The sequence below is a fragment of the Mus pahari genome, chromosome 5 (genome assembly GCF_900095145.1).
Source record: "Mus pahari chromosome 5, PAHARI_EIJ_v1.1, whole genome shotgun sequence".
In the NCBI taxonomy this organism is placed as follows: domain Eukaryota; kingdom Metazoa; phylum Chordata; class Mammalia; order Rodentia; family Muridae; genus Mus; species Mus pahari.
In genome coordinates, this window is record NC_034594.1 from 143,643,352 (window position 1) to 143,662,386 (window position 19,035).

The 19,035-nt window shown below is 45.0% G+C and overlaps 2 protein-coding genes across 2 annotated transcripts in view; one reads left to right on the forward strand and one right to left on the reverse strand.

The window, feature by feature from the left end:
* Window positions 1-2,263: 2,263 nt before the first annotated feature.
* Cfap126 (cilia and flagella associated protein 126) lies at window positions 2,264-5,993 on the forward strand. Its single transcript, XM_021199226.1, has 5 exons — window positions 2,264-2,305; window positions 4,094-4,156; window positions 4,325-4,405; window positions 5,077-5,253; window positions 5,606-5,993. The coding sequence occupies exons 1-5, from the start codon at window positions 2,279-2,281 to the stop codon at window positions 5,825-5,827; spliced, it is 570 nt and encodes a 189-aa protein (XP_021054885.1). The 5' UTR covers window positions 2,264-2,278; the 3' UTR covers window positions 5,828-5,993.
* A 2,058-nt stretch (window positions 5,994-8,051) lies between these two features.
* The window catches only part of Sdhc (succinate dehydrogenase complex subunit C), a 19,724-nt gene continuing 8,740 nt past the window's right edge, over window positions 8,052-19,035 (reverse strand). The window contains exons 4-6 of the mRNA XM_021198737.1: window positions 16,274-16,335; window positions 14,038-14,201; window positions 8,052-8,779 (exon numbers count right to left, since the gene is read on the reverse strand). Of these exons, the coding sequence (XP_021054396.1) occupies window positions 8,675-8,779; window positions 14,038-14,201; window positions 16,274-16,335 (331 nt within the window). The 3' untranslated portion in view covers window positions 8,052-8,674. The remainder of the gene's footprint in view (window positions 8,780-14,037; window positions 14,202-16,273; window positions 16,336-19,035) is intronic.

Sequence of the window (19,035 nt, forward strand, 5' to 3'; positions counted from 1 at the left end):
ATTACAGATGGTTGTGAGCCACCATGTGGTTGCTGGGAATTGAATTCAGGAAGAACAGTTGTTGAGCTTAACCGCTGAACCTTCTCTCCAGCCCAGGTGGGTGCTATCTTGCACACTTGTCTAGGTAGAGGAGTGTGTGGCTTACAGGTACAGTTGGCTTTGTCACGTGGGTTCTGAGAGACAACACTCAGGTCATCAGGCTTCTCAGGCAAGTAGTTTTTTACTCATTGAGCCATCTGCTGGTCACCTCTGGATACTCTTTTTGTTGTTGTTTTGAGACACATTAAGACTGTGTAGCCATAGCTGACTGGGAACTCACTGTGTAGACCAGGCTGACCTCGAACTCACCAGGGCTACATACAGTCTATGTCGACCAGGCTGACCTCAAACTCACAGAGATCCACCAGCTCTGGCTCCCAATTTTTGGGATTAAAAGTGTGCACCATCACATTCACCTCCTACCTCCACCCCAGGCACTCTTAAGCCAATAACAATGTTAAAATTCTTGAGCCCTCTTTGCATGAAGTGCCTTCCAGGCCATGTTGCATATAGTTAATGCTCCAAGGAATGGGCAGTCTTCACTTCTCATGCAAGGTCGCTAAAGCCCGGGCTGATGAACTTTTCTAAGGCCTCATTTTCCGAGCCCAGCCAGAATTTCACTCAGATAATTTGGCTCCAGGATGGACACTAATGGTTGTCCTCACTTAGGTCTGAGTTCACACACTGCCCACAGAGCCGAGGAAAAACTGCCTTAATAGTTGGTAACGAAGACAGCAATTCCCAGAGAAGCCATGGGTACAGAGCTGTCACTTTGCCTCTTGTGGGCAAAATGGATGTTCGAGAGCAGAGACAGCCCTTGATCCTAAAATAACTCCTGTGTCCTCCATCACTTTAGAGAGTAATGAGAGCCACAGGGACAGAGCACACGGGGCTACTGGCCTATGCCACATTACCCAGCTGTGAACTGTCAGAGCCTGTAATAAGAGCTGCTCTTACCCATTATCAGGACTATCTCTATGCTAGGTTGGGTAAGATAAAGATTTTAGGGAAAGAAAGAACTAACAATTATCTCTCCACTGAATTTTTGGAGGCAGTCTCAAGTAACCCAAACTTGGAGCCATCCTCCTGCTTCAGCATCCCAAAGGCTGGGATTGCAGGTATAAACTACCACATGCAGCTTGCTTTCTTGAAAAAAAAATTTTTTTTAAATCATATGTGTGAGTTGAGGTAGCTGTTTCAGAAGAGGGGGTTAGATTCCACATAGCTGTGGTTACAGAGGCTGAGAGCCATGGGTGCTGGGAAAGTCAACTTGGTTCCACTGGAAGAGCAGAGAGCACCCTCAATCACTGAGCCACCTCTCCAGCTCCCTTCCCCACCCCATGTCCTTTAAACCAGTACCTATGATTTATAGAATAATGGGTTTCACTGTGACATTTTCATACACGTAGGATTCTGATTGCACTCACCCTCTTTTGCTCTTATGCCTCTCCCCCTCACAGTGGACCCCATCTGCTTCCCCCTATACCCTCTTCCCACTTTCACGTGGACTTCAGTTCTTGTTGTTTGGTTGTTGAGATAAAGGTCTTTCTAGGCATCCCTGGCTGGCCTGGAACTCACTATGCATCCCTGGCTGGCCTCAAATTTAGAGGTCTGACTCCTCTAAATTCTGAGATTAAAGGCATCACCATGCTCTCGTGTGCGCGAGTTGAGTATGTGTCTCACTGAGCTCAGAGATGCTTGCACAAGTGGGAGGGGCATAAGAGCATTCACCGTATCCTTCCATGTACAAAGCAGGCCACCACTACAGTATGTGATGGATGAGAGGGGTTAGGCTCATTATACCACAGTGCCTCACACACTCTGCTCTGGGGGTCTCAAAGTTTGTTTAAATAGTTGAAGATGTCATTCAAAGACAACCTGGAAATTCTGAAGCAGACTTATGTTGGGGAAAGAGCTTTTTACATGAAAGTTATCCCTGATTTGTTTTGGAAAAATTCAAAGTATAGTAACTGAGGCGGGTGCACTGGTCCTGCTCAGTGGTCCCGGGATTTTGGAAGCTGAGGCAGGAGGATCGGGTAGTCAATGAACTTCTCAGTTCATTTTCTCATGTTTGTTTGGGCCTCTATATTCTAAAATGAAAATGAACCTAAGTTTCAGAGAGAAAGGAAGAGGGTAGCATGAACCACAGAATGTCGCCGAACCCCTGCTGACCGGGAGTTACTCCCAGAAGGCGGGCCTTCTGCGGTTGCCAGGCAACAAGTGTAAACAGCAGTAGATCATGGCCACTAACTACAGCGCCAACCAGGTGAGTTCTTGCTCTTCACCCTTTTACACTTGATTTTACGTCCCAGATCCACCCCTGACCTACCCGCTCCCATCAGACGCTGCCTGGGTTCAGGCGGTGTTTCATCTCATGGTTGGGAGGGCCCAGGAACAAGCAAAAAGGACCCGAGTTAAATTTGTAGACCCTAAGCCAGGAAGCAGTGATTCTATTTTTACAGGCCAGAGTAAGCAGTTTAGGCTTTGGAAGTCAGTCATATCCACTTACATGAAAGTTAGCACTAATTTGTTTCAGAAAAATTCAAAATATAGGTGTAGAGATGCTCCCCAGTGGTCCCCGAGGCAGGAGGATGGCTGTTCAAGGCATTCTGGGGCTACATACTGAGTACAAGGCTAACCTGAGCTTCAAGAGAAGCCCTCCCCCCCCCCCCCGAGAGAGAGAGAGAGAGAGAGAGAGAGAATGAAAACAAAGAGAGACAAAATAATCACTGATAGTTCGAGGTCAGCCTGGTCTACACAGAGAGTTCCAGGCCAGCCAGAGTCTCGTGGTAAGACCCTGTCTGAANAAAAAAAAAAAAAAAAAAAAAACAACAAAATATTGTCTACACATTTTTGGAATTATTTTGGAGAAAATATGTTCCTTCTTTAGTATTCCCAGTTTAGTGTTGTTCTTTTGCTTCGTCTATGCGTATGTGTGTAGGTAGGTAGGTAGGTAGGTAGGTAGATAGGTAGGTAAGGCCTTGCTACTGCCTACCTCTCCCAGACTGGACCACAAAGTCACAACCCTCCTACCTTCCTCTGCTATGAGTGAGGCTTACAGGTGTGTGCCATCTTGGCCAACTACCTTCTGTCAAAGCAACACAAATGGTTGTTTTATTTTTTACAAATAGTTTTACAAACGGTCTGTTTTTACAAATAAAAACCATTCTTGCCAGGGAGACAGGGGCAGAAGGGTGGAACCCAGCCTCAAATAAATAAATAAGTAAATAAGTAAGTAAGTAAGTAAATAAATAAATAAAGTGGCGTTTTCTGCCCCTTGGCCTTCCAAAAGGAGGTAGCTATGTGGACTTGGTTACCATCCCTTGGTCTAGCAGTCCCCAGCAGTGAGTCACAAACATAGTTTTAAAGGTTTTAGCAGCTATGCGAAAATTAAAAATTAAATTTTGTAATGCTCAGTAGAACACAATAAATCTCAAACATTAACATTTAATTGTATTTTTAAAAACAAAATAGTCTAACCACACACACACACACACACACACACACACAAAACCTATTTTATACCAGCTCCTTAAAATTCACTTTTCCCCCACTAGCGCTGAGGACCATAGCTCTGTACATGCTAGATAAGCACTGTAACTCAGAGCTACACCCCCCAGTACACATCTTGAGCAAACAGATTATAATCTCATACTTACCTAGCACGCACAAGATCCTGGGTTCAATTTGCATCGTGGCAAGGTCAGACACAATCTCTTCTCTCTTTGTATTTAGCTCTCTTCTTCCCGTGTTGTTTGTAGGTTGGCATCCACACTGTTGGGTTTTGTCAGGGCATCTTCCTACACAAGCGTCAGTATACTGTTCTCAACCCTTCCCTCCAGCTGGTAGGTTTATCCTCCCAGACTTAGTGCCCAGGTCAGCTCTCCTTATACTCTGCAACCCATGGTCTTAGCGCCTACCTCCCTTTAGGTAGCTTCCTCCCTATATACCCTTACCACAGTGAGTTAGAGATCACCTAACTGTGGAGAACAGCGTCACCATCTCACGGGGGAGCCTCTGAGCCTCACAGGAACTCTCCTCTTTCTCTCCACAGTATGAAAAAGCTTACTCACCCAGGTACCTGCAGAACTGGTCTCCTGCCAGGCCAACAAAAGAGGTATTCGAGCTCAGTGCCCCTCCAAGGCCAGTTTCCGGCGACTGGCCTCACGTTCTCCCTGTCACCTAAGTCCCTTAGCCCTTGAACAGTCCATGGGTTTCTCTCCCATACTTTTACCCCAAGCCCCTCTTTCACTTCAGGTGCTTCTCTTTACACCCCAAAATACAGAAAATTGCTGCCCATGAAGGTTACACTCAGATCATCGCCAACGATCGAGGGCATCTCTTGCCTTCAGTGCCCCGTTCCAAGGTGAGATTCCCCACCTCCCTTCTACCAGAATAAAAGGGGGTGGGGGAGGAGCTAGCTAGTTGTGGTGGCATATACCTTTAATCCCAGGGGGGATTTAATACTCAATAGGCAGAGGCAGGAAGATCTCTGTGAGTTTGAGGCCAGCCTGGTCTACACAGTGAATCCCAGGACAGCCAAGGAGAGGGGGGAGAGAGAGAGAGAGAGAGAGAGAGAGAGAGAGAGAGAGAGAGAGAGAGATGCTGTCTCAAAACCAACAAAAAGAACTGATACATAAAAGCAGAGCTCCAGTCACACAGAAAACTAAAGTCCATTCTGTGATGCCCCAACCCTCTATCCACCAGGACGGAGCTGAGCTTATTAGCACATGGAAGTCCTGAAAATATGTAAGCAATGTTTTCGGATGACAATATTTATGCACAGGACTCCTTTATCACACTTAGCCTAAGAAAGAAAAATTTAAGTTGGAAGGAAGGGGACTGGAAAACAGCTGAACTGAAGAAACTGACGGAAGAAAAGCTTCCCTTTCACTTGGTAACCCACTGCCTTAGACCCTCTCTCAGGTGTTATGTTAGTAAGCACCTGCAAGACAACAGTGGCCATGAAGCCAGCCAGCCCTGCCAAGCAGACACTACCAGCCATGAAGACCTGGTGAGCAATCTCTTTTCCTTTAGGCAAGTCCTTGGGGTTCTTTCATGGGCACCTGGCAAATGCCCCTGAAGATCCCACCTGCTCAGGTGAACTTGACCGCCCGTACAACTACAGCTGCCGACAACCTCACCAAATGGATACACAAGAATCCTGACCTCCTCAACGCCTGTAATGGGCTGCGTCCTGAAATCTCAGGCAAGGTATCTATCCTTCCTGTTTAACCCAAACCCCCACTGTCTCCATTTCTTTCCAGCCTCAAAACTGTTCTGCCAATCACTGTTCTGGCAAGGGGAGGGGACTTCAAATCTGTCTCATGCTGCCCAGTCCCTAATCACTAAGGTCTGAAGGAACAGAAAACGAAGAAGCCGGCTACCTTGTTCCCCACCTCTAATCCCAGTAGAAAAGAATTCCAAGGGGAGGTTAAATTTAACTGCTCTTAATTCAAACCCTGACCCCTCCTGCCTGCGGGGGTCCTATTAAGAAAGAGAGTTGATTCTGAGGCTGACTGGGAATAATCTGGGCTTAATGAGAAATACCACCTTTCCCCAACAGCCCTTCGATCCCGACAGTCACAAGAAACAGAAGAAATCTGTCACCAAGACTGTACAACAAGCACCAAATCCAACGATAATTCCCAGCTCCCCGGTTATCCAAGGAGACAACCCAGATGAACCGCAAAGCTCGCACCCCTCTGCAGGTCACACTCCAGGTCCCCAAACTCCAGTCAACTCTCCCAACAACCCACCTCCGAGCCCGTGTAAGAGCACCAAGTAGGTCCTAGTCTAGCTGAGGTCCAGACCTATGCAAGGCAAAGGCCACGCTAGGGTGACATTTTAGAGACTGACTGAAATAGGTAAGACCCTGTATTCAGAAATGTGGGACCAGAGAAATGGTGGGCTAGGAGTGAAGGCAGATTTGGGGAAATAAACATTGTTAAATCTTTTACTGACCTGGGTTTTCTCCTGGTTTATGTCTGTCTTTTGTAAATCAGTAATTACAAGGCAGGCTGGGGAAGCAGGGAGGGAAAAGACTGAATCTTAAGAATGTCAGTGACTCCCACAACACGACCAAGAGGAAGCTGGTTTGCACCACACAAGGGCAAAACTTCAGAACCAAACTTTGTATAGCCAATGTTTTCAGACTCACAAGTACAGTCACTTAGTAGAGCACGTAAAATGTTTTATTACACGCATTCATTGACTTTATGTATGCATGGAGGTGTGCCTCAAGCACATGGAAGCCAGAGACAATTTACAGAGTGTGGATCCTTCTGACAGTGGATCCTGGGATCAAACTTGGGTCCTCAGGCTTGGAGGCTAGAGCCTGCACTCACTGAGTTATCTTGACAGACCAGTGAAGTAAAAATGTCTGGTTACTAACCTTTCCTTCCCACTACCTCTGCTGGGTGGGGGGCTAGAAGGGAGGTTAAAGCCTTTAAATGCCCTGATTAAACTAGGTTTTAAAAGATATAAGCCAGGGCTGGAGAGATGGCTCAGTGGTTAAGAGCACTGACTGCTCTTCTGAAGGTCCTGAGTTCAAATCTCAGCAACCACATGGTGGCTCACAACCATCCATAATGAGATCAGATGCCCTCTTCTGGGTTATCTGAAGATAGCTACAAATAATAAACAAATAAATCTTAAAAAAAAAATATATAAGCCTACAGACCGGCTTACAAAGAAAAATAAAGGTGATCTACTTCCCTTCCCTAAGCCATCAAAAAAAAAGTAAAAATGTCCACATTAATTTCCCGCACTGTTTGTTAAATTTAGTGCCCTTGCCAAGTCTAAAGCCAAAGTGTTTCCCCATGAACTCTGACCTTACTCAAAGGACAACCTGACTGACACTGGAGGAACTCTACAGGACCTCCCAGCAGTTGGATGTGGTAGCATGGTCCTGTAATTCCAGCTACTTGGGAGGCTGAAGCTGGTGGGTCCTCAGTTCAACATCGGTCTGGGTACTTGGCGAGGCCTGTCTCAGTCTCAGTGCTTGCCTAGCACGGATGGGATCCTGGGCTGAATTCCTAGCACCACAAGACCTCCCGGGGCCTGTCTAGAGAGTGGGAAGTGATCGTTGCTTGAGGCCAAACACTACTTGGAATCAGGAACAGGCTGAGGACTGAGGGTGGTGGTAGCATGCACTCAGTAGTCTGGGTAGGAGTTCCAGGCCAGTTGGGGAGACATGAATCCCTTTCTACAGACTTCAAGAGACTAATGAAACAGCCCCCAACCCAACCTGACTTTGGCCCACCCCACCTCCGCTGCCACGGATTTGAGTTCATGCTGTCTTCCTGCCTAACTGCCATCCAGCAATCACTCTTCAATCCAGTGCTTTGATCAATCTCTTGGAGTAGTGTTTTTCTTGGTGGTGGGGATTGAACCACAGGCCTTGGGCATATGATAACGGAACCAAATTTCTAGTCCCAAGATGGCGCTCTTACTCCAGAGTTGGCAAAAATCTATCAAAACAGCACTCCTGGGAACTGGTCTAGTGGTACAGTGCTCACTAACATGCACAAGGACCTGACTTTGACCCCTAGCACCACAAACAAAGCACTCTTGGTTAAGGATCCAGGGTCTCAGTAGGGGTAAAGAAGCAAAGTTCTCCCACTGTATATATATTTTCAAGAATTCTGACACCTCCAATCCTGCCCCTTTTAAAGAATTCTCTTCTACTTCCCCTGCCTCCCCCCAAATCTATTTAGCCCTTAGCCTCCACCTCCACTGGTACTCCAAATGATCTGCTGAAGTACAAAGCTGGCCATCCATGACTGGGCCCTGTAACACCCCAAAAGCCCTCAGCATGCTTAACTGACTTCTTACTGTTCTTTCCTTGACCAAAATCTCTCCACTACTTGGATGTGATTACCTCACTTTTTTCCCAGTGGCAGTTGTTGGGGAAACTATTTCCCTCCATACTGGAGGATGTAAATGTCCAGATCCAAAGGGAGGCGCAGAGATTACACCCTTTCTACTGACTGTCACTAGATTCCAAACAGTCAAGCATAAAATGAGTAGTACTTTAATCGTTTCCAAAGAAAGACGGTACATGAATTTAGATTAGAAAATATGACATTAAAGGTGTATTTTCCTAGAAATGAAAAACAGAAACGTAATACAATCTTTTTGCTCTTCCTCATACATCAAAAGCTGTATATCCCCCCCAGGCGAGAGCTCCCAAGATCCCAGCTGCTCTTTATCTCCCTCTAGCGGAGCAGGACAATCCTCCTCCTCCTCCTCCACCTCTCTCCTCTCAGTCATGATGAGTGGGTGCTAAAGGCCTGAGCTGACCAATGGACAGAAGTGTCCTTTAAGCCAGCAGCCCACAGGCAGTGGCACTCAGGGTGGTCACAGAACTGGCATTGTTTCCACTGTCTCAGCAAGAAGTAGCAGAAAGCTGACCCTCAGCACAAATCAGTCAAATGTGGAGCCAGGCCCAGGGAGAATGACCCTTTCCTACTACGACAGGTCTTTAAGCCACTCCAAGAGGATTCAAAGCATGTGGCATCTGAACAAATCAGGAGAGCTTGGGTGGCTGGGGGTGGGTGTGGGGTGGGGAGAGTGATAAACAGGAATATAAATCAGTTTGATGATACACAGGAGTACTGGGAACTCCAGCTCTTCACAGGGCGGCCAGCCCACCAGAGGACAACACAGCAAGAACCACGACCGCCACTCCAGACATCCAGACCTGGGGTATCGCCAGGCCTTTTCCTAGGTCCCATAGCTGTAGAAAAAAGAGGGGATGACAAGTTTTATTTTTATTTTCAGCAATTAGAACCCCAGTCATTCTTACAACTCCTGTCTCAGAAATGTTCTACCTACTGAATGGGTTACTTCCCTTTTTTGGGGTTCCAGAGAAAAGCACCACATCCCTATGCCCCAGTTTCACGCTTCTGAAAGCCACAGTACGGTCCCTACCACCCACTCCCCAGAGACTGAAAATCAAGTAGTGATGGTAGTGATGGGTGACTTTCTTCAGAACACCAAAGGTCCTCCACGCAAAAGCTTCCAGACTGAACAGATATAATCTCCTCTCCCTACGTGACAGCACATCTAGATCAGTGTTTCTGGAAAGGTATTCCTTCAAAGCATAGTTTTGTTTTCTGAGATAGAATCTTGTTATATGGGCTTGGGGATTTCACTTGGTAGAGCTCTCGGCTGGGGTGGGGGAGATCTTGTTATATGATTCAGATTAGTGTAGAATTCATCGTGTATCCCAGGATGGACTCAACTCAAGATCCTCCTGCCTAAATTTCTTAAGTGCTGGGGTTACAGGTGTTCATCATATCTGGACCAAATGTACTTCTGCATTGTGTGTGACATTAAGTGAATGTGGTCAAAGTTCTGGGGCTATAACTCCAAGATTCTTAAGCAGTTTACTAACACAGTCTGTGAATCTCTGAAAGGGAATATGATGCACAGTAGACACAGTCACAGAACTCTTCTTTAGAGAGATCGTCCTTGAGGTCTGATGGACTGGAGCCTAGCACTGACTCCTCCTCTCCTCTTTGGAGACAGGATCTTGGCAGGTTTTGAACTCGTCGTGTAGAAAAACCTTGAACTTCTGATCCTCCTGCCTCCACCTTCTGAACACTGGGATTACAATACTCAGTTCACGTGGTACTGGGGATCAAACCCAGGGCTTTGTAAATGCTAGACAAGTATTCTACCAACTGAGCTAGAACTCCCTCTAAGATCTCTTTTTGTTTTGTTGGTTGGTTTTTTGAGACAGGGTTTCTCTATGTAGTATCCTGGAACTTGCTTTGTAGACAAGGCTGGCTTTCAACTCAGAGACCCACCTTCCTCTGCTTCTCAAGTACTGAGATTAAACTTGTACACCACCATGCCTAGTTTTTTTTTTTTTGTTTGTTTGTAATGTTTTTTAAATTATTTGATGTGCATTGGTGTCTTACATGTATGTTTGAGGGTATCAGATCCCTGGAACTCAAGTTACAGTTTTAAGCTGCCACGTGGGTGCTGGGATTTGAACCTTGGCCCTCTAGGAGAGCGTCCAATGCTCTTAACTGCTGAGCAATCCAGCTCTGTTTTGTTGTTGTTGTTTGTTTGTTTTGTTTTTGAGACAGGGTTTCCCTATGTAGCCCTATCTGTCCTGGAACTTGCTTTATAGACCAGGCTGGCTTCAAACTCACAGAGATTCGTCTGCTTCTGCCTCTTGAGAACTGGGATTAAAGGTGTGCGCCACCACCCCATGTTTTTCTCTTTCTTTGCTTTTTATCCTCTCCCAACCAGGACTTCCCTATATTGACTTAGGATACATTCAAATTTCTTTTTTTTTTTTTAAATTAATCTTTTTTAAAGATTTATTTATTTATGTGAGTACACTGTAGCTGTCTTCAAACACACCAGAAGAGGGCATCAGATCTCACTACAGATGGCTATGAGCCACCATGTGGTTGCTGGGATTTGAACTCAGGACCAACCATACCATTTTCCTTTACCTTATTAGATCTTTCAGCCAGGCAACTGCTAAGAACACAATTTCATTAAAACCTGACCTATACCCAGAGCTAATGCTTGTCAAAAGAAAAACACAAAAGCAGATTTAGGGCTTAAGTAAAGTCTTTAGGTGCCCACTTTATCTCAATAGAGATTACCATAACAGGCAGGAACCAAGGCAGCCTGAATTCTATAACTGCCAAATGACCCCCCAGTCCAACTCAGTATAAGACAAAACTAACAGAAAGAAGTGCCTGCCTGAGCCAGGATGCCAGGCCTTCAACTGATTCTCTTTACAGAGCTTTGTTCTGTGGAGTCAAACGCCATTAATGAAACTCTTTTCTCTCTACTGTCTCCCTCAGGAATCACTTCAAATCAAACTGAACACTGCTCGGGGGAACACTTGATAAATACACTTAATGTAATACATCATTTAGCTCTTGCTTTTTTTTCCCTCACTCAACTGTCTATTGGACCAGACTGGAATCCAGAGAATGTCTGTCTCTAAGGCTGGCTCTGAGGTAGCGGCTATAAAAGGTCAGACTAAGGCAAAAGCATCCAACCAATATTTCGCTTGGGTTCAGAAATAATGAAGACTGGAAAACAATGCACTTGAATTACGTCTGGAAGGATGGAAGACTAGTGGGTCACAAATACGAATTCTTAAAACACTCTGACCCCGAGGCAGGTTTGAGCAAGCTTTCATTCCTTTTGAACTGGTGTTGGAGAGATGGTTCAGTGGTTAGGATCCGGGGCTGACTCCCGGCACCCACATAGTGGCTTACCACCATTTCTAACCCAATTCCAGGGGATCTACCCTTCTCTCCTAGCCTCTGTGGGTACCAGGCACATATACAACATACTAACACACATGCAGCCAAAACACTCAATGTACATAAAATAAAAGTAGGTATTTAAAGATAAGAGCTGGATGTGTTGGCATAATTCCAGAAGCAGAAGCAGGAGAATCAGGAGTTCAAGGTCATCCTTTTACATACAACCAGTTTAAGGCCAACCCTCCATGAAAGACTGTCTTAAAAAAATAAAAAAGAGCCGGGCAGTGGTGGTGTAGGCCTTTAATCCCAGCACTTGGAAGGCAGAGGCAGGAGGATTTCTGAATTCGAGGCCACCCTGGTTCCAGGACAGCCAGGGCTATACAGAGAAACCCTGTCTTGGAAAACCAAAATAAATAAATAAATAAATAAAAATAAAAATAAGAGAGAAAGGCAAAAAGACAAACAAAATCCAGGACATCAGATTTTATTTCGTTTTGAGACTGAATTTCACATAGCCAAGCCTAGCCTGAAACTTATGAGACCAAAGACAGTCTTGATCCGCTTCTCAGAGTGCTGACTTCTATTTGTTGCTGTTGTTGATGCTGCTGTTGGATGTGGATGTGTTTAAGACAGAGTTTCTAATCTGAAATGTGCTAAGTAGACCAGTCTGGCTTGGAAATCAGAGATTTGCCTGCCTCTGCCTTTGAGGTTTGGGTCCAAATGATGGCAGCATGTGGTCTCCCCTCCACCCACTCAATATAAGATGTTGGGGACAGGTCCCAAGGCCTAGCTCCAACTTGAACTAGCACCATGTAGTGTTAGGATCAACGCAGAAGGTAACATGAACAGTTGTCAGCTGACTATCATATTCCTGACTTCAAGATCTGAATTTAGGGCTGGAGAGATGGCTCAGCGGTTAAGAGCATTGACTGTTCTTCCAAAGGTCCTGAGTTCAATTCCCAGCAACCACATTACGGATTGTGGCTCACAACCATCCGTAATGAGATCTGATGCCCTCTTCTGGGGGTGTCTGAAGACAGCTATAGTGTACTTACATATAACAAATAAATAAATCTTAAAAAAAAAAAAGATCTGAATTTAGAATCCTGGTCAAGACTGAATAGAGGCTCAGGAATGCAATGGCAGCTACTGAGGGGCAAGGCAGGAAGGCAGTGAACTCCAGGACCAGCTGCTTACAGAGTGAGGACCAGGAAAGCCTGGGCAATGCAGTGAGCCCTCTCTGAAATACAGCAGTAATGTGGGTTCAAAGCCAGCCTTGGATACACAGCAAATTTAAGGCCAACCTAGGTTTTATGAGACCCTGTCCTCAAAAAGCCAAAAATGGCATCACCCAGTTACAATCCCAGCAGTTGGCAATTGAGTTAGAGGCAGGAGAGTAAGAGTTTCAAGGTCATTCTTGTCTAAGTAGTGAATTTGAAGCCAATCTTGACTATATAAGACCTTCTTGGTGGCCAGGATGGGGGGTGGGGTTGGAGGAGACAGCTCAGTGTTAAGATCACTGTCTGTTCTTCTAGAGGACCCAGGTGTGCTTCCTACACACAAGGTGGCTCATAGTCACACCCTCTTCTGGCTTCCACAGGGACCAACTATGTACATGGTGCACGCGCGCGTGCACACACACACACACACACACACACACACACTCACACACACACAAAGACAACATATTCAAAAATAAAATTTTAACATGGAAAAAGTTTCAAAAGGACAGGAGATACAGCTACGTGGTACATGGAGTACAGCACCTGTCTAGCATGCACAAGGTCCTGGGTTCAATTCCCAGTACCACAGTAACAAACTGTAACAACCACCACCACCAGCATCCTATGGCCTTTGGCACCTAATCTGTGCTTACTCTCGTTTTCTCCAGCTACTCAATACAGTCAGAGAGAGGAAAGCCAAACCCCACTCTGGAGTCTGATCAGACTTGTGGCTCAGGGAAGAAAGACTTCGGCTGAAGGCAGGAGCGGCTTGCCTAGTGCATAATGAATGCCCAGGGTCAAGATCACCTGACCAATAACAGGACCAGCTCATATTAACTCCTCGGTATGTCTTCTTTGCCAGCCCTGGTCTCGGGGGTCTTTTACTAATGATATCCCTCTTGAAAGCGGGAAAGTTCACACTAATCCCTTTCAGTACTGACCTCACCCACACTCACAAAGGAATGCAGGAGAAACCTTGTTTAGCTTTTGCCACAAGGACTTCAGTAAAGACCCAGTACAATTAGCCTTAAGAATGGTACTGGAGGGCTGGCAGGACGGCTCAGGAAGAGGCAAGCCCAGGACCACTGACACACATACACAGGTGTGTGTACAACACACACACACACACACACACACACACACACACCACACTGAATAAAACATAAATAAGTAAAATTAAAACAGACAGTCAAATAAGGTTAGGCTATATATGGTGTCTCATGCTTAGAATTCCAGCACCTGGGATGCAGAGTCAGGAGGAAATTCCCAAATTCAAGGCCATCCTGATCTATATAGAATGGTCCAGGCCCACCAGGGTTACACAGTGAGAGACTCTGTCTCAGAAGCAAACAAAGACTAGCTCTAAGGTTAGAGGCGTAGCTCAAGCACAGTAAGGCTCTTGGTTCAGTGACCCTAGCATCAAAAAGAGGGGGATGGGAGGGTAGGAAAAGGAAAAAGAACACTATGCTCAGAAACAAGGGAATGAGCCTCCTAGCCCTCCTGCTCTTCTCCCACAAGTAACTTACCAAGTGTCGGACCCCGTTCAGTGAGTGGTACATGAGTGGGAAGACAAGCACAAATTTAGCTGCGTAGATCATTGTTGGCCCCAAACACAGGGACTTCACAAACATCAAATACGACTCAAAGTTCCCAGGAAGCAGCAGTGCCGAGAGGCCAAAAAGAGAGACCCCTGAGAGAGAACACACAGCTATCAGTTACAAAGAACGGAATGCATTAAACTGGGTTCTATGACAGCTCTTGACACCTGATATAATCCTAAACCACTTTGAAATAAGAGAAAATTTGTAGCCATCTAGGGATGTAGATCACTTGCCAAAATATATAAGCCCTGGTTTTAAAATCTAGGGCCACATAAAACCATGCATAAGGGACCAGAGAGGTGGCTCAGCAGTTACAGGTGCACACTGATGCTGTAGAGAACCTGAGTTTGGTTCCCAAAAACCCACACTGAGAAGCTGGCACCACCTGTAATTCCCACTCCAGGGGAATCATAGCCCCCCCCCCCCAGCCTTCGAGAGCACCTATTCTCATGTGTACATACCCTACAAATCTATACATATAATTAAAAATAATAAAAATATACTGTATATAACATGTAGGCTCAATAGTTAAGAGTACTGGCTTCTCTTCCAGAGGACCCGGGTTCATTTTCCAGCACCCAAGTGGTATTAATGTTCATACCACCCGCAACTCCAATTCTAGGGGAGCCAATGTCATCTTCTGGCCAATTCGGGGATTTGGCATGCACATGGTACATAGATATACATACAGGCAAAATACTTAAAAATGTAAATATAATTAACAAACAAAGCCTGTATGGTTATGCATGCCTATCATCCCAGCACGTGGGAGACAGAGGGTGGAGGATTTGCACTGGCGTACAGTAAAGCACTTGTCAGCACGTCCTCTCCTGGTGACTGCTTCCCCATGCATTCCCATCTTGGGAACACAGACACCAAAACAAGGTACTCACAATGTGCAACGGGCTGAGAACAAGACTTTAAACTATAAACGAGCAGACATTTTCTGAGATGTCAAAGATTAACTATGTCAATTACTAATAAAGCCAGCAATCACCACAGCCTACATTCAGAAGTATATGTAGCTAATTAAACCCTCCTTATCTTCTCATCACAAGTGGCGCTCTAGGGAATCTCAAGGAAGCAGCAACTCTGTTCATGTAGACCAGGCTGGCCTCCACCTCAGAGATTGGCCTGCCTTTGCCTCCTGAGTGCTGGGATTAAAAGGACGTACCACCAGTGGTTAAGAGCACCAACTGCTCTTCTGAAGGTCCTGAGTTCAAATCCCAGCAACCACATGGTGGCTCACAACCATCCGAAATGAGATCTGACGTCCTCTTCTGGTGCATCTGAAGACAGCTACAGTGAACTTACATATAATAATAAATAAATCTAAAAAAAAAAAAAAAAAAGGACGCACCACTAGGCTAGAGAGATGGCTCAGCAGTTAAAAGCACTGACTGCTCTTCCAAAGGACCTGGGTTCAATTCCCAACACCCACATGGCAGCTCACGACTGCCTGCATCTCCAGTTCTAGGGGACCTGACACTCACACACACATACAAGCAGGAAGAACACCAATGCACATAAAGTAAAAATAAATAACTAAAAATAAGCATGTACTACCATGACTAGCTGGGAATTCTTCACGTACCTTTTTTTTTTAAATCAGAATAAAGGCTACCTGGTCTTGTTTTTTGTTGTTTTCTTTTTTTAATACTTTTAAAAGATTTGTTTGTATTTTGTTTTATGTATATGGGATTACAACTGCTTATGTGTACCAACTATGTGCCTTGTGTCCATGGAAGCCAGAAGAGGGCAGTGGATCCCCTGGAACTAGAATTATCGATGGGTGTGAGCTACCCTAGGAACCAAACCAAACCCCAGTCCTCTAAAGTGAACCAGGCAGTGGTTCACTTTAGTCCCAGTACTTATGAGGCAGAGGCAGATGGAGCTCCATGAGTTTGAGGCCAGCCTGGTCTACAGAGTGAGTTCCAGGACAGCCAGGGCTACACAGAGAAACCCTGTCTCAAAAAAATTAAAACCAAAAATAGAAAAGAAAAAAAAAGTAAAGCTCTAAGGACTCACAGGCATTCTAAATCAAGGTACTGGGTTCATAGAAGGCAGGGATGAGGAGAGTCAGAGAAACAGCAGCTCCTCCAGGATATGTGTGCGCATGTATGTGTGTGTGTGTCCCTGTGTGTATAATACACATACATACCTCCACTCAAGGCTATTCCAGAGCCACGGTGGCAAATAGACAGTGCCATAGGAAGAGACCATCTACAAAGAAACACACAAGACAAGTTTTAACAAGGAAAGGATGACAAAGCTTTCCTGGTTTTGGTTTTGGTTTTAGGATGACATAATTTAAAAACAAAAATCAGCAGGGTGTGGTGGTGCACGCCTTTAATCCCAGCACTCGGGACAAGGCCAGCCTGGTCTACAAAGTGAGTTCCAGGACAGCCAGGGCTACACAGAGAAACCCTGTCTCGAAAAAAAAAAAAAAAAAAAAAAAAAAAAACCAAACCCAGCTGGGGCTGGAGAAACGGCTTCATGGCTACGAGCGCGGGTTACTCTTGCGTAAGACTTGATTTGATTCCTAGTACCTGTATGGTAGCTCACAACCATCTATCACTGCAGTTCTGGGGACCCTACACTTGTTCTAACCTCTGAGAGAACAGGCACACATTTGGCGTATACAAATGCACGCAGGCAAAACACTCATACACATAAAATAAATCCTTAAAGACAAAAACAAGAAAACCTCACCTAGCTTTCATATTCCTGTTTTCACTTTCTAATTTCAAAGTAAAAACTGTGGCTGGGTACACAGCTCAGAGACTGATATCGTGTATGGTGCCCTGGGTTCCCTCCACTGAAAAAAAAGAAGAAAAAGTACTTATTTAAAAAGTATCTCAAAGCCAGGCAGTGGTTGTGCACGCCTTTAATCCCAGCACTTGGGAGGCAGAGGCAGGAGGATTTCTGAGTTCCAGGCCAACCTGGTCTACAGAGTGAGCTCCAGGATATCCAGAGCTACACAGAAAAACTCTATCTCAAAAAACAAAACAGAAGTAAGTAAATAAATACACAAACAAAAATAAAATATTTCTTGGGGATGCAGAAATTGTTCAGCAGTTAAGAACACTTGCTTCTCTTACAAAGAGCAGGTGATCAGTTCTAAGCCCCCGTGACATGGCTCCCAACAGTTTGTAACCAGCTCCAGGGGATCTAACGCCCTCTTCTGGCCGCTGTGGGCAGAGGGTGTGCACATGGTGTACATATATACATGCAGACAAAACACTTACACATACAAAATAAAAATAAATCCTTTTAAAAGTTACCCCTGACTTTACCAAACCAAGTATCTGCTATTGTTGAGAACAGAAAACAAATACTGTGATTAAATCATTAGGCTTCGGTAAGAGCAGAAAACTCTGTATGTGTAATAAAAACACCACAGTTCAAAATCCTTTCACCAGGGTCCGAATCTGGGTATCAATTAGAGGGGTACAACTAGAAAGCAATCACAGTGGTTGTGATGACTCACACCTGTAAACTCTGGGCTACACAGTGAGATGGATAGATAGATAGAATGGATGAATGGAGGGAAGTAGAGAGTAAGGGAGGAAGAGAGATATCAATCTTAAAAGAGTTCAAGGCCAGTCTAAACCAAGTAGGACTCTGTTTCAGAAAACAAAAGGAACAATAAAAGTATGATGTTGGCTACTTCAGACATCTTTGCTTGACATATTATTTGGGAAATAGCTCCATGTTTCCTGCCATTTCTTTTTTTTTTTCATGCAAACATCCATAAATGGACCTAATGTCATTTTCTTCAAATGAACTGTGAAGAAAGGCCAAGTTTATTTAGGAATTTCTCCATCACTGTTGAAGTGGAAACTTATAGTTCTTTGGATAGTTATGTCAAATGAGGTTTTGCTGGGGCACACAGGTGAAGGTGTGTCTTGCAAAAGCAGACATATGGAAGATTGTTTTCCTGAAGCAGACACGGTGAAAGATGTTTGGATATAGCAGACGCTTGAAAGGACAGGTGCTTGATAAAGGAGTATAAATATGACCTCACAGAGAGTGGGAGATGAGCACTGAGCCTTGGTTTGGTTTGCCCCACCTCATCATTCTTTGCTAACAACAAGCATGTGTTTGTTCGTCTTACATAGCGTTGTTGAGCTCGGCTTGTGATAACTCCGACACTGAGAGAAACTCACCAAGAACTTCTCCTGAGGTTTCTGTGGCAGCTTGCCCCTTCGTGGCCTCGCCTTAGGCCACTTGGCGAGCCTGGTGGCTTCTTCAAGATTGAACTACAGCTGCCTGGTATCTGCTTGCTGAGAGGACTGGACTGCAGCTGCTGAGTCGAATCTGATGTTTGCTAAGGGACTGAACTGCTGCCCAAGAAGATTGAGCTCACCCCCAAAGAACTATTGCTGAGCAGGTTCACTTCCCCCACGTCCTAATAACTTTTCTCTTCCACTACCTCTGCCGGATGGTGGGCTATATAGAAGAGGTTGACCCCATATCAAAAGGTTGTAAAAACTGTATACCTATACACTGTGATCCTACCCCTCCCCAAACTATCTCCCCCCTTCTCTCTCTCTACCCCCCCTTTTTTTGAGACAGGGTTTCACCAATCATCTTGAAAAAGATTTCACTATAAAAGACTAAGATTGCTTATTAACATCCTTCTCTTAGGGTACAATGTCCAATTTCTGCAATTAAAATTATTTCTGGAATCTGAGTTGGAAAAAAAATCCCAAAGGATTGTGGTATTTGTGGAGGTGGCTAAAAAAATGGCCAGTATCCCCTGGCAGGAAGCCAAACAAAGAGGGTAGCAAGGCTCAAGACACTTTGCTGAGTTAAGTGTTTTTTATTTACTTTTAATTTTTTAAAAGATCTGCAGGGATTTTTCTTAGAAGACGTAAAATCAGTTAGCACTTCTATTTCTTTTCTTTTCTTTTTTTTTTT

Excerpts from the sequence above, each read along its gene's own strand:
- Cfap126 (XM_021199226.1), top strand. The coding sequence starts at position 2,279 with ATGGCCACTAACTACAGCGCCAACCAG. Across the intron at positions 2,306-4,093 it reads CTAACTACAGCGCCAACCAG|TATGAAAAAGCTTACTCACC; the intron begins GTGAGTTCTTGC and ends TTCTCTCCACAG. Across the intron at positions 4,157-4,324 it reads CTGCCAGGCCAACAAAAGAG|AAAATTGCTGCCCATGAAGG; the intron begins GTATTCGAGCTC and ends CCCAAAATACAG.